General features: G+C 37.0%; 2 protein-coding genes across 2 annotated transcripts; one reads left to right on the top strand and one right to left on the bottom strand.

The window, feature by feature from the left end:
- Positions 1–108: 108 nt before the first annotated feature.
- Positions 109–1,828, bottom strand: Mettl4 (Methyltransferase like 4). The gene is made up of 5 exons (XM_028321769.1): positions 1,552–1,828; positions 1,029–1,264; positions 758–886; positions 344–684; positions 109–262 (listed from the first exon to the last, which is right to left on the bottom strand). Exons 1-5 carry the CDS (start codon positions 1,750–1,752, stop codon positions 114–116), a joined length of 1,056 nt encoding a protein of 351 aa, XP_028177570.1. The 5' UTR covers positions 1,753–1,828; the 3' UTR covers positions 109–113.
- A 4,665-nt stretch (positions 1,829–6,493) lies between these two features.
- Positions 6,494–14,630, top strand: LOC114365223 (protein disabled-like). The gene is made up of 5 exons (XM_028321757.1): positions 6,494–7,044; positions 9,913–10,127; positions 10,711–10,854; positions 11,992–12,141; positions 14,275–14,630. The coding sequence occupies exons 1-5, from the start codon at positions 6,957–6,959 to the stop codon at positions 14,482–14,484; spliced, it is 807 nt and encodes a 268-aa protein (XP_028177558.1). The 5' UTR covers positions 6,494–6,956; the 3' UTR covers positions 14,485–14,630.
- The last annotated feature ends 1,141 nt before the right edge of the window (positions 14,631–15,771 follow it).

The raw sequence follows: 15,771 nt of genomic DNA, 5'->3' as shown, positions 1-15,771 counted from the left end.
CCAACATGTGTTTTATTATTAAAGTTGTATATTGATACTTACCAAAAGTAGACCATTAACTTCAGAGTGGGTTCTTGGGATTTTTCAGCAATTAAAAAGATTTAATAATTAATTTATGTATCACTTGTAATTTTCTCATACAATGATATGTGTTGCCATTTCAAAGGTTCATATCCAACACTTGTTGTATTTGGGAGGAGATATCTTGCAAACAGTTCCAATGCTTCAGGGTTTTCCTTATTCAAATATGGCTTCAGTATATCTGCAAGAAATGATAAGTGTCTTTAATAATTTTAAAAAATCTGAAACACAGTAAAAGTTTCAATTTAAAAAAGATATTTACCTAACAAAGGAGGTTTGTGTGAATGCAGAGCACTTGGCACACTCAATATATTTTTTTCCTTTGGTATATCTTTAATTTTGCCCACTCTCCCTAGAATGATTCTCTCATAGGGCTGCTTCTTACATCCAGCACTGAACGGACACAGAGGTTTCAAGTCTATGGTAACTTTCAACCAGTACCAAGTGGTGACATACTCAACACCCCATTTAGGGAATATCAAATTCTTGACAGCGTCAATGTTGCTTTGGGCATTAGTACACCAAACAGCTATTATGCAATCTGATGCTAGAAGGTTCTTGACTGGAATGCTGGCTATATCTTCATTGTACATCATATTATAACTGTAATGTAATAAATAATTAATAAGTAACTTTAATTGATGATAATTAATACAAAATTTAAGGAATATGAAACCTCAATTTGTCATTAGCATTCTTCAATCGTCGTATGTACTTGTTCCACCAAGGAGGATCAGCCACAAGTATGTCAAACTTATTGCCATCCAACTTTGGGCACTGCTCCTTAACACAGCCACAAAAAAACCTAAAAAAAATTAAACTTTTACTAACAATGATAAATTATGAAAAAATAAATGAATTCAAACATTTCTTAAAGCACTTTAAAAATAATTTTTAATGTCCTAGAGGTTAACATGAAAGTTAAGTTAAATTCTACATTTACAAACCTACAGTTTTGAGGTATTAGGAAATATTCATTCCTTACTTTACACTTTAAAGGGCTTCCCAGATTATTTCCACCATTCAGGCCATTGTGCTCAAATATTGTTCCTTCACATAGCAACTGGGATAGTTTGAGAACCTCTGAAGAATCAATTGTAAGGTTTTCTTTACAAAGTACTTCTTTGATTGATATTGGTATTTCATCCAAAAATTTTTCATACTGCATTTTAATGTTCAATGTCTGGAAAATAATGAAAAATATGTCTTGATATATGTATTTATTGCCTAATTAATTTCTGTCTATAGACACAATCAACAGTGTTGCTTGCCTATGATAAAAAGTGCAGTAGTAAAAGCTAGGCTGAATTTTTCATAGGTACCATACATTTTTGCCAAAATATCACAGCGTCTTCTTAGTCAAGGGAAGGCAGAGTTGCATGATTATTGTAAAGGGTGATCAGTTTAAAATGTCCTAACCTAACATGGAATTTATATTATCTAACTGAATATAGGTAGGTACCTACATACCTCTTCATGATACTCATTAGACTTGTTTTTTCTTTTTCTGTGTATGTCCCTGGAATTATTCCTATTTACTATGTGAAACAACTTCTCACTCAATTCAAAAGAAGTTACTTGTTCGTCGTCCACAACTTTTCTGTATAAGTTTGTTACATATCGTCTATGATCTAATAGACAGCAATCATTTGTATCGAATACAAGAGTCATTTTCAGAATATTCTTTGTTTGTAATTAAATATTTTTACAAACAACAACACGAAACGACGAAAACAAAACCGCTGATCAAAACAAACTTGACAGTCAGTCAATCACTGAGACACTGACACTGACAGTGACAGATGGGCACAACATGCCCAAAGAGTATAATAATAAGTGGATCTACTTAGACATAGTGCACTTTTTGATCGAATCGAAAATCGAATCTGACAAAACTTCATACAAAAAAAGGCTTTTCGACCACTTTTCAACTGGTTTGCGATTAAAATGTGCACTTTGTCTAGACTAGATCCACTGAAGACCCGGTTTTTCGTGTTCATCTCAACTTTTGTCGAGTGACCAATTTTTAAGTGCACAATCTTTTTTGCATGTCTCTGATCTCTGTTGACAAAGTTTACAGTAAGTTGAGTTTTGTTCATTTGATCCGTTTCGTTCTCTTTTCTCATTCTCACCTCACTGACAGTTACTGAACTTACTGTCAGACGCACAGATGAGAGACGTCAGAAGCTGTTGCTCGCTTGCTGTGATCTTGCAAGTTTCGCTAGCTACATTAATTAAAATTCAAGTTTATCACGTTATAAATAACAAATAAACATAATAGGTACAATCACGGAATACCTACATTCAAAAGGAAGTCGCTATCACCCTTTGATTCTAAGAAATAAATATATTTTTTAGTAGTCATTTTGTTTTTAGGAGTAATTAGTGCTTTTACAGTGTTTGAATTATTAAATTGATATTTAAATCACTTTATGAACTATTTTCATCTATGAAATGTTATCTTTGTGATGGCTGGCAGTAAAGGTAAGTTGTAAATCTTCTTTTTTTACGTTGTTAACTCGTGATGCTTACGCACAAAAGCGAACCATGACCGGCTTCGCAACCTGTTTATTTGTGCGTTAGCCTTCTTTGATTATTCTTAGAACTGTCAGAGATAATTGGATCTAAGAAACCAATTTTAATTCGAATATATGGTCAGAGGTTAGCTTTTACTACATTAATAACTACAATTATAATTATTTTACTTAATTATTGTTTACTCAATGTTAATTATTCCCCTAAAATGTAATAATAAATATCCGGAAAAGCATTTAAATAACTAATATAAATATGAATATAATATTATAGGTATTTATTGTAGTACTAAGACAATAAAGTATAAAACATTGGCTAACCAAAATTATAAAGTAAAATTTACAATTTTTTACAACTACAACCAGTGGCGTAGCTTGGGGGGGGCAGGGGGGGCCATGGCCCCGGGCGGCATATGAAAGGGGGCGGCGGATAAGAAAAAAAAACATTGCATGAACAAGAAAAAAAAAGTTCGACTATGTCTATGTTGAGACTAACAAATCTAGCTATACTGGCAATTGAAAATGAGATACAATTTGATATCGACAATTGTGTAAAAGATTTTGCTTTGAAAAAAGCACGAAGAGTAAATTTTTAATCTATTTTTTTAAGTAATAGTAACAAAAATATTTAAGGAGCTTACTTACCCCTCTAAAACTTGTGCCACAGATAATCTTTCGTGATTTCTCTTGTTACAAACCGAAATAAAAAAGTGGTTTGTAAATAGTTAAAGCCATATCTAAGCTACTTTTAAAACCGTGTATTTATTATATTCTGCAAATTCGAAATTCAAAATGAGCTAGCTAAAATGGTAACTTTTAGCAGTAATTAAATCTGTAACTTGCTGCAAATATGTAATGAATTCAAACAAATTATTTAAAAAAATAGCTTCGATACATATTATACATTTTTCAAACCACTTTTTTAATTTTGGATGGGTCGCGAACTTGTAAAAAAAAATGTTAATCCGGAATGCTCGAGCGCGATTTTTTTTATTTTTATTTTGAAGAATATAATCTAAAACTTACTAAAAATACAAAATCTGCCGGTTTCCGCATGACCGGAAGTGTGGAGAAGCCATTTCGTCTTCCTAAGAACGCGTTACGGCATATAAGTCGCGAACGATACATTTTACAAAAAAAAAGTTTAAATAAACATTTACATTGGTTGTATCTATCGCTTTATTGGCATAAATTCCCCATTTTATCAAGGAGAAAGAAAGGAAAAAAAAGAAACCAAAAACCTTTTTCGGTCAGATTAAGAGTACCCACCAACATTTTTGTCAGATTAAAAAAATATGCTTTCAGGATACCGAGATAAACCTCCCCTATGAAAATCTGACGCGCTCGAGTATTTCAAAAAACCTTTTTTTTTTTGCATTTTCATAAATTCATCGTAACTTATCGTCATCACGCCGAAATCGTCAGTTTTTTTAAAGGGAGCTTCCTTGGGGCCTACTTAACACCCCTTCCGAAAATCTGACGCGCTCGAGTAAATATATTTTTTTTTCATTTTTGACTACTTTATATTATGCCTACCCCACCACGCAAACCGGCAGATTAGTATACCGTTGTTATCAGAGGCACTCGGGGCATACGTAGTATGAATATCTGACGCGCTCGAGAATGCCCAAGTAACTGTTTTTTTTAACATTTTTGAAAAACCGTACACGCCAAACCCACCGCTAAAATGGTTTTTGCCATACGAGCTTTTCTTTTCGAAATTATTTTATCTTTCGATTTTGACAGGTCTCGACGGCGCCGTTGAATTACGCCATTTAGCTACCTCGCCTCCCTAACTATAATAAAGCTGAGCTATTTAAGAAAATCAAACTTCCTGTGGGTTTCAAGCAATTGCTTCTCTTTAATGTATTTTCCTTCTGAAGTAGTGCGTGGTAGTTTATTTTGACTTTCAACAAATAAGGTGAATAGTGTACCTGAAGTCCATTCAATATAATATTTAAACTTTAAAATATTTATAATTAAAATAAAGGGCGGCGGATTTCCGGACGGCCCCGGGCGGCGAAAAGCCACGCTACGCCACTGACTACAACTACTTACTACATTGTGAAATAACTGTACATAAAGGGTCATGGCCATTCAGTAAACTGCATGTTTTGTTTATTGTCACATGGATCAACAATGTTATCACAATAAAATATTACTGTGTTTGTTTACGAGGCTATCTAGCTTATCATACAGCCTTCACAGTTGTACTTTCTGGCAGTTCAGTGCCAATTAAATTAATAAATAATTAAACAATGTTTATGTAGATAATGAATTTTAGTTATTTACTCTTTGCTGGACAGTCTTAATCAAGAGTAAACACATTCACTAGTTGTACTTTAGTATCTAAATAGATTTTTTTTCTAATAATTGTTCGAATATGCATTATTAATTTTTTATTAAATAATTACTGATTTTCTAATTAGTCTCTAGTCCCCTTTAGTTCATTGAATTCAATTAAAATGAAATAGATTTTCTACATGTATAAAAACTCACTATCTTTATTGAGTTTCATTAATGTTTATGTAACAGCTGGTCTTTAACATCCCTTGTTAAACACTACAACACTTTGATGGGTGTCAATTCATATTTCTATGTACAAAATTTACAAAACCTTAATGATTTGGTGTATAAAATATTTCTGGTTGAGGCAATGAAGTTAGACATTTGCTATTAAGAATTGAAGTTAATTATTAAACTGACTATGACCATATTTTCTACCATGTTGCTCATAATTAAGATCCAACAACAAACAAACATAATTAAACATATACTATGCATGTTTTAGGGTTCAAAAGTCAAATTGTTGTAAACATATAAATACAATGAAAGAAAAGTTTTCCTAAATAGTTCAAATTTAATCAAAAAGGGGTATAGTATTTTTCAAATGCCATCACGAAATGGTTACATGAAAGCAGCCGGGTCATTAAATAAATTTTCGGTTACATCGAGTACGCTAGAGTTGCACGGCGATGGGCGCGAATATCGATTGGGGGTGGTTTGCGCGTGTGTGAGTGCGCGCCGGCTGAGGGCGCGGGCGGCCGCCCACGCGTGCGCCCTGAGAGCAAAGTACTCCGCGACCGGGAAGCTCCTGTGTCCAACCAAACCAAAACTAATGTTCTACACCCAAATTATCTATCTATCGTCTAATCGCACCAGCAAACGCAAACTCGCGCTCGCTCATCAACCAACCCGCGATGCGCCGGAAACCTCCCGTCGGCAACGTGACCGACGGCAAAAAAATCAATAAATCTCATAGTGTAACTTGAATATCTCACATTTCTACTGAACAGTGCCGCCGATGTGAAATCGCGACGAACTGTGTTAATTTCAGTAGTGAATTTACTTTACGTTTCAGTGATACCGAAAGATAAAGTTCCCGATGTTTAATCACAAGTTACCGACTGACTTTCCAATGCAAACCCTTCGTAAGAAAACCAGCCCTTGCAAATGTGAGTTCCCATCGTGTATACTGTACAGCTCGAATAAGCTTTTCACTTACGATATTCTTGTTTTTATTTAATTACAAATACTAGGTCATGCGGTGTTAGCTAGCGCTCCATGTAAATCGACCACGTTATAGCATTTTGCTTTATTATAATTTGCGATTTCTGTTGTAACATGTAATATGCATGGATCGGCCGTATGGTTCTCCCTACTAACTGTAATATCCCAGCTAGCGTCGTGTGCCATTTCACGTGCTAGTCCCATGTCATAATTAGTGACCCCTGGTATTTTGGACAGAGGGTGTGTTGTGGGCCCGTGGCGAAAGTGGAGCGGTGGTGCGACGGGGGCGTAACTTACTATTTGTCGGTTTGTACGTGGAATAATGCAGGTGTGTCATTTCCAGCATCTCTTGCGGCAGTTCGGTGAGTATGATAACAGTACGCTTGATACACCATTAACGCCTTGCTTTTATGTGTATGTCGCATGAGACTCGCCTGCCCATGTGCCATGATAACGCTTAACCAAGTTACGCCTGATTTACGAAAGCACAAGATCTTTAACTAGTGTAGGATTAATCGTTAATACCGCAGCTAGGTACAATTATTTAGAAATACTCGATTTCGGAGAGTCATTAGGAAATAGGCAGATTCGCACCTTATTTTATCAAAAGTCGATTAACATTTCGGTATAACAATTAGATATGAGACTGAAAAGATCTCGGTTGATTTTAATAAGTAATGTAAACTGGTGGATTGATGGAACGTTAGCATTTTTCGTATTTTTTGAAATATCAACGCTACCGCATAGAACATAGAGACTTACGAAATTGAAACATGATCTTATTTGTAGTTTTCTTTTAGATTGTATTATTCCGTAGATTACTAACATCTAATGGGACAAGTAGACCACATAGGCTACGTTCCTCAACCGTCCTCAGCCATGAGGATGCTGCTACGAAGAAGAAGCTTACTTAATCATCGTACGTACCTACTTCAATGAATTTTTGTCATTTTTTATAAATATTACGATAGAGAAACACAGAAGAAACAACAATGGTAAACGTGTTAACACAAACTTGACGATTTGTGTATTTTTATGTAAGACGACTGAAAGTCGAGCCGTTTTCGTGATTTGTAAAAAACATACATTATTTTCCGACAAGACATTGGAAAAATATTCGCCAACTATTTTAGACACAATAGATTTGTGAATTAGGAATTTATTTATGACTGGAAAAAATAACTATTTGACTGATCGAGGTTATTAGGGACAAACTTCGAATTCAACACTAGATCCGATAGCAGCATTAATACTCAGCCGATCACGTTTCCAATCTGTCGTAAGTAATACCCGGATTTATACAAAATCACGAAACAATCACATGTTTTTGATGGATTTTGTAAATCTTTTTCCAATAACCATTATTCCAAAGGATACTGAAGTATTTAGCTCTTGTTCATCATCAGCGAATAGATTTGTTTCGGTGTTATTAAATATTTTATGCTCTAATAAATTATTAGATGTTTGCGTGGTTGCGTGGAAGAACTTTGGTAGGTACAAGGTAGAACAGCTCTACGTCATTCATACATGACCTGAATGAGTAGTGTTATACTTTATACATTGTTATAAAGAAACAAACTAGATTAAATAGGGTTCCTCTTCGTCTTAATCTTGTAAGATTTTGATGATGGCTTACCTAATAACAAACTTACTAATCTCATATCTAACACTAGCTTTCCGCCCGCGGCTTCGCGCCCGTGGACCCCTAAACCCTATGTTTTTCCAAAATAAAATTTAGCCTATGTTACTCGTGGATAATGTAGCTTCCGAATGGTGAAATAATTTTTAAAAACGGTCCAGTAGTTTTTGAGCCTATTCATTACAACCAAACAAACAAACAAAGTTTTCCTCTTTATAATATTAGTGTAGATAATCTTGTAAAATTACGCAGTCATAGATCGTAACTAACAGGGTTGTATAGTATTTACCTTTAATAAACGTGATTGGTTTTGCAATTAAAAACTAACAACGCTGTGAACTGCTAAATTAACCGTCTGGACACTCGCAATTAATACTTTAATCTGGATGTCGTTTAGACACGAGCGAATGGGTACTTACGATATGAGCCTTTCCGTCGTTAGACCTCATCTACTCCAGATGAGATGCGGACTAGTTTCAAATGAAAAAAATATCAATATGCTAATTAGGATTTGATAAGAGTCTTTGAAGCAGGGTTTTCTAAGCTTCCGTTGCCAATTCTGCTANTTTTGTCTGTCACACAAAAACTTTATCGCGCGCGTCCCTGTTTCTAAAACCGGGATAAAAACTATCCTATGTTCTTTCCCGGGACTCAAACTATCTCTATGCCAAATTTCATCAAAATCGGTTGCGAGGTTTAAGCGGGAAAGCGTAACAGACAGACAGACAGACAGACAGACAGACAGACAGACAGACAGACAGACAGACAGACAGAGTTACTTTCGCATTTATAATATTAGTTGGGATAGTTGGGATTTGGCTGTTGTTCATCATCAGCAAATAGATTTGTTTCGATATTATTAAATATTTTATGCTCTAATAAATTATTAGATGTTTCAGTGGTTGCGTGGAAGAACTTTGGTAGGTACAAGGTAGAACAACTCTACGTCATTCATACATGACCTGAATGAGTAGTGTTATACTTTATACATTGTTATAAAGAAACAAACTAGATTAAATAGGGTTCCTCTTCGTCTTAAACTTGTAAGATTTTGATGATGGCTTACCTAATAACAAACTTACTAATCTCATATCTAACATAATCTTGTAAAATTACGCAGTTATAGATCTTAACTAACAGGGTTGTGTAGTGTTTACCTTTAATAAACGTGATTGGTTTTGCAATTAAAAACTAACAACGCTGTGAATTGCTAAATTAACCGTCTGGACACTTGCAATTAATACTTTGATCTAAATGTCGTTTAGACACGAGCGAATGGGTACTTACGATATGAGACTTTTCCGTCGTAGACCTCATCTAATCCAGATGAGATGCAGACTATTGTCAAATGAAAAAAATCAATATGCTAAATAGGATTTGATAGAGTCTTTGAAACAGGGCTTTTTAAGCTTCCGTAGCCAATTCTGCAACCAGAACCACTCGTATCAGCCAGTTCCCAACGAATCCAGATTCTAAATTTAAAAACAGGAAATTCAATTTAACTAGCAATGATGCACCGTAAACAGGGACCGAAATAGGACAACCGCGCTCACTTTTATTTTGCACTCGACTCCTGTTGCTTGCGCGCCGTGGTCCCGTTGCTCTGAATAAAAAATGACACCAAAAAAGGCCGATTCAAAAAGTCTGTTGAACAAAGGTGTTGTTCTTACATTCTTCTGAACTGAGTGTGATGTGAAATTGTGTTTCTGCCAAGTTGTTTCGCTTTATTTAGATTGCTTGTTTTCTGAGTTAAATGGTTTTAATTTATGGGTGTAGATATTAGTTTACAAATGTTTTATGGACGCTACAAACAATGTTTGAGTGACATAGTAATTAACCGTAGCCTGTGCGTTAATTGAAGTGGACTTTAGTTATCATAAAACATGTCAGTTAGCAGTGCATCTCAATTATAATGAAGCGTAATATCTCGGTATTCCCTATTTGAAGCAAAATGATGCTGGCAGTTTTGCATCCAGGATCAATTAAAATTACATTCAAATTATATCCAAAAAATATTCATAAATCGATTTTCATGATGCTAAAAGATACTGGCAGTTTTTTTCTAAAGATCAAAATAAAAACAAAACTCTCGTGAAACTGGCCATGGAATAACCTCTTTCAGCTTATTACGTTACATTATCTGTGCAGACAAGAACGAGCCCGGTCGGTTCCTCGGCGAGGGCGTCTCGTTTCGCGCCAAGCTGATAGGCGTGCTCGAGGTGCCCGAGGCTAGGGGAGACCGCATGTGCCAGGAGGCTCTAGCCGACCTGAAGATGGCCATACGAGCCGCTGGAGAACACAAGCAGAGGATACAAGTGCACGTGGCCATCGATGGGTTGCGACTGCGCGATGATAAAACGGGTGTAAGTCAGGTTATTTATTTAGTTAGTCCCCTCTGCAAGAACTCGACCTTTCCTAATTTACGACACTGAAGATGGCCATACGAGCCGCCGGCAAACACAAGCAGAGGATACAAGATCACTGGTGGTATAAAACTGGTGTAAGTCATTATCATCATCATCATCAGTAGATCGTTTAGTCTTCACTGCAGAATCACGACCTTTTCTAATTTACGACACTAAAGATGGCCATACGAGCCATCATCGTGTGTCACCCTGTGCGTCCACACACGCGCACTGTGAAACCTCATAGTAATGTTTGTGAATACGGGCGTAAATGTGGGCTCGTGATCAAATTCAATCAGACCCGCAAAAAAAGTTTGAAGACTCCGGATGTGTAAAATCTCTACCTAATTGAAGTAGTCAGTCACAGCACTGCAAGATTTTGACTGTGAATTCTTCATTGCGAAAGATATAGCGCTTTTGATGCAACTCATGTACTTGCACCCTGTAAGTTAGGTATAGAGAAGAGAAACGGTAGACTTTTTAAATGTAGGTAATTATGTTTTTTTTAAAAGGCTTCTTTAATCGCAACATTTTCGTCCAGGACTCACTGTACCACCACCCGGTGCACAAGATATCGTTCATCGCGCAAGACATGACGGACTCGCGAGCATTCGGCTACATATTCGGCTCGCCCGACACGGGCCACCGATTCTTCGGCATCAAGACTGATAAGGCTGCTAGTCAAGTAAGTTGTTATTTTAACCGACTTCAATAAAATGGAGGAGGAGCTCAACCTTTATTTTTATTACATTATGTTGTCCTGTCGCATCGTCGCATTGCATAGTTGTAATTTTGATGGTGCGGTCGGTAACCGGTACGGGCTATTGGCAAAAGCGCTGTTGGCACTTAATTTTTGAGCTGCGCTAACCACACGGTTTACCATGAAACCACTATACTGAATACATTATTTTAAGGTTCAACTATTTTATTTCCGTAAAATACAATATCCCAGAACGAGTCGATGTTTCGCAGGGTGAGATGTTTGATTTCATTTATTTTTAAAGCTATACCGAGTCATGTAGCGACATAAGTACAAGTTTAATAAATACTATCAGTTCAGTGTATCAGTTCTACACATGATCACAGCATCGAATCCACACTGTAGTGCATTGTATGACAATTTAGGCGACATGTTTTACAAATCATTTTATTGTATTACAATGCAGTCACGAATCACTACCTAATCTGCTTTAGCCCTTTGGCTATATTTGTATTGGTTCATCAAACATCGTTTAGTCTTACAAACTGAGCTTTGGACTGCTGATAATTTATCCTACATTACTAATGCTCGTATCGGTTTGGACAACGTGTCTCTTATTATAAAGAGTAATGTGTAGGACGCTATTTTGTCTGTCCAGTTTGCACTACTTCTGGTTGATAACAATGCTACTAAGTACCTAATTCTTTAGTTAGGATAAGATAGCAAAAGAATTTATGCATGCCAAGCAAATGTCATTAGGTTAGTCATGAGAGAACGAGATTAAAAATGGCTCGAATTCTACCAAATATCTAAGCCTAATCCTTTAATTCCGCACTTACCCTAGGTATCAATTTGTTATATGCTTAGGTAATTCCAAATACTGGGTCTGATGCAGAATGTGCACTTCGAAATATACTCACTTCTATGCTATATTTTGAATGCTAAATAGCCAAGTAAAGGCTGAAGAGTTTGTTTCTTTAATATGTATTAGTAAATAAAGTGAGCATTTTGCAAAGTGCACATTCTGCGTCAGAACCCAAATAAGTACCAATCCCGGAGAAAGCCATAGCCAGGTTATAATAGCCTTTAACCAATCCCATTACATGGTTTATATCATTGCAGGTAGTTATAGCGATGCGGGACTTATTCCAAGTAGTGTTCGAGCTGAAGAAGAAAGAGGTGGAAATGGCCAAGCAGCAGCTAGAAGGAAAGACTGTCACCAGCTCGTTAGTGCGCCACGCTGCCGCCGCCGCTGTGGAGACCAAATCTAAGGTAAGAATCATCATCATCAGCCCCCCTAGACAAGTTGCACTTTTTGATCAAATCGAAAATCGAATCCGTCATAACTACATACAAAAAAAGGCCTTCCGACCATTTTTCGACTGGTTTGAGATTATAATCTGCACTTTGTCTAGACCCACAGGTATCATCTCGTCTGCAGGAAAACGGCCCTCTTAATTTACCAGATGCAAATGCAGGACTTAGTTTACTCTCTCTACCCTGGCTAAGAAGTTGCGGAGACCAGATTTTCGTAGATTTATCCAAGAGTCACCACTTACGACATCCACGGGAGGAGTAGGAGTGGTCTTGCGTCTAACCACACACGGCAATTTTTACCATTCATGTCTCAATTTTAAACAATTGCGACCTCCTCGTTTTTTTTTAACGTTCTTTAGCACGTGTTTTGTCCAATTTCTTATTATATATGGTTACTTACACAAACGGACACATTATTATCATACAAAATACGGCGATTCATGTAAATCGTTCAAAATTATCTACATAATGTCATCCTTGTGCTGACCCACATACTACACAGCTTACATTATGATGCCCGTCTAAAGCATGCGATCACGAGCCGTTTGTGTGACTAATGGATATGTTTGTAGCGAGCGCCGGCCGCCGTGAAAACACCAAATAGCTAAGTGTTAAGTCAACAAACATCAGCTAAGCCCAGACGGCATTCGTTATTCCATTGTAAAGTGGCATTAGCGTTTAGAGAAGGTCTATCTTGATGTTATAAGTTTTCTGCAGTGATAGTCGGCTTAAATTAAGTTTTGTGACATTCAGCCAGAATTTATTATCGTTTCTATTTGTTTTCTGATTCAAATTACGTAACTTGATTATGTGATATTTCTGCGCGTCGGCAAGATTCACATAGTTATGTATGTATTTCGATATTATTTTTTCACAATTTTGTCTTATAGATAACAAGCGATCCACCCTTGCTTCACATGAGTGCAACGTATAATAATGTGCTAACGAATATTACCGAATTACAACCAGTTTATAAGAAAACTTAACGGACTATACAAGATATTAAGCGTACAGATAGCGGAGAGACTATGTAGAGATGTTCTGTGATTGAGGAAAATTATCTGAATAATTTCAATAATTATGCAAATCAAAGATAATGCTGACCACAGTCAAGGCTAGATTTAAATAAGAGTGAAATTATTTTCTTAAATTGTAGGATGCTGAATGACCTTCAAAATGAGCTATAGAACGGCCTATAAAGGAAATGGACTAACAAAATATAGACCCTAAAGTGTGCATGGGCGATACATGATGACGTTATTGCCTCGATTAGCGTTATTTGTCGTAATGACCGCATCCGCATCTGCTTATGATCTTAGATTGAATTTTTCAATTGGGTTGAACTTCAAGTGACAATGTAATATTGTGCGAAGTAGACGAATTAAACTCATTTATTGTTTTTGAAATGCGTTGCGGTTACTGACCTTAAATTTAATTGACCTTCGTAAAACGACATTAGATTTAGATTTAGATTTATTTATTTTGCATCACCATGTAGCAAATAGCAATTTTATTCGTAAATATTGCGGGTTTATTCATTTTAGTGGTTATATCGCGAGCGACAGGTGTGTGTATTCGTGTTTAGATTAGTGTATGAGATGCGTCACGTTGCGTCGGCTGGCAAGTTGTGTGAAAAAGAAACGTATTGCCGCATTTAATGAAAAAGGCACCTTAATGAAAAAGGGCTAGGTACTATAAAGTTGATGATTATATAAAAGATAAAAATGTTTGGAATGTTTAACTACCTAGCTCGCATCAATACTTATGACTATAATTTGTATATTTTAAAGACTGTAAAACCTTGAAAAGGAGGCTGACAATAGTGACTGAGTTTCTTGCGCTGCTTCTTCTCAGCACTGGCCCATTTATTGTCCCAAACCAGTGGTAGGGTTAATATTGGGACGTGTAAAAGCGCTTTTTAAAAGCCTATTTGCAAAAATAAATGAATTTTATGAATTTATGAATTCTATTTAGAAAAAACAGATCGTTTTTTGAGTAGAGAAATACTTATCTTAGGGTTTGATTAAAACCATGATTTCACATTTGTGAAATGTCCAATAACACTAATTAGTATTACCTTGTCCTCAGATAACTTCAATCGGCGAGACAAGTACGTCCACGCCTAAAAGCGCAGAAGCAAGCGGGGAAGGCGGCGTGGCAGAGTTGGTGGACTTGGAACAAGAGCTGTGCTCTTTGCGGCGGGGGCTCACGCAGGTTGAAGGGCTGACTCCCTCCACGGACCCTTTCGGAGACTCTTTCATCGTGCCCGCTCAGTCACAAGTGAGTGAGGTTTTATAAATGGGACTTATAGTGGCTAGAGGGGCGTGGCAGAGCTGGTGGACTTAGAACAAGAGCTGTGCTCTTTGCGGCGGGGGCTCACGCAGGTTGAAGGGCTGACTCCCTCCACGGACCCTTTCGGAGACTCTTTCATCGTGCCCGCACAGTCACAAGTGAGTAATATTTTTATAATAAGGTNCGGCCTTTGATCGGTGGTATTATCTTTTTACAACGAAATCGAAAACTACACCTACCGCAGTATTAAAAACGTTTAATAACGTATTGGTAAACTTTTTTTTTATTTTCCTACGGGTGCTAGAATTACCAAGCTTCTAGCATGCCACTGGCCGTGGGAGAAGGAGCTTTTCCTCAAGACTACTCCCACTACCTCAAGGGCCTCCGCCAAAACTCTCGCGCGAAAATGAGTTTATGTATATGTTACGGTTAATGTGATAAATTGAAAATTATTAATNAAAAAGGGCTGTGAAATGTTGCCTTTTAAAAACATGTATCCTGGATAGTTACAGAGGCAATATTATTTAGATTGTTCGTCTCAGGTACCGCTGGGAAGACGAAGTCGCTAAGGACCTACGCAATCTCCTCGTCGATAACTAGCTAGAGGTGGCGCAGAACAGACCGAAATGGAGATCGTCGAAGGCCACGACTCACTTTGATTCCAAAAACTCTAGTTTGCAAAAAGTAAACTCTAACCATGGAATCATCAGGAATAGTAACTAGTCCTTAAGATGAAGGGCATTTTTAAAGGACACTGAAATCTCGATTGAAACTCAAGCATAACTAATCACAGATTTTGAGCATCGTTTAAAAATATTGATTTCAGTTAAATAGTTTTCATATTGATCAACCACTTTGTTACTTTTCTCGCCAAAAATGTCCCTAAAATCGTACACACAGCTGTGTTGACTAACGTTGTAACCCGTTCCTGTGCAACGGACAGAACGCGCCAATTAAAACCGGGACGGTCTTACTGACGGCGAGAATTGGTTTATACCAGTATCCGTACGGGGCTACTCTCTACAATGCTATCCGAAGTTCTGAATGTTCGTCCCTTTCACGCACAGCGAGATGCTAGCATGAGCGACTGAAAGAGTCGCTCATGCTAGCATGATGCACCCGAAACTGTGTAAGCATTAGGAAGTATACGCCGTGATCTAAAAACAGCGATCATATTCGAAATCGTGCTGGAGATGGATTGCATGCTGTTTTCTTAGTTTAGGTGGTTTTGGTGGCGGAAGAATAACTAAGTACTTCGTAATGTGGCATCATGAATTTACCTGATTCACTGGC

The sequence above is a fragment of the Ostrinia furnacalis genome, unplaced genomic scaffold (assembly GCF_004193835.3).
Source record: "Ostrinia furnacalis isolate ACB-3 unplaced genomic scaffold, ASM419383v2 OfSCF7578, whole genome shotgun sequence".
In the NCBI taxonomy this organism is placed as follows: Eukaryota; Metazoa; Arthropoda; class Insecta; order Lepidoptera; family Crambidae; genus Ostrinia; species Ostrinia furnacalis.
Note: the sequence above shows the minus strand (reverse complement) of the source record. Positions and strands in the feature narration are given on the sequence as shown.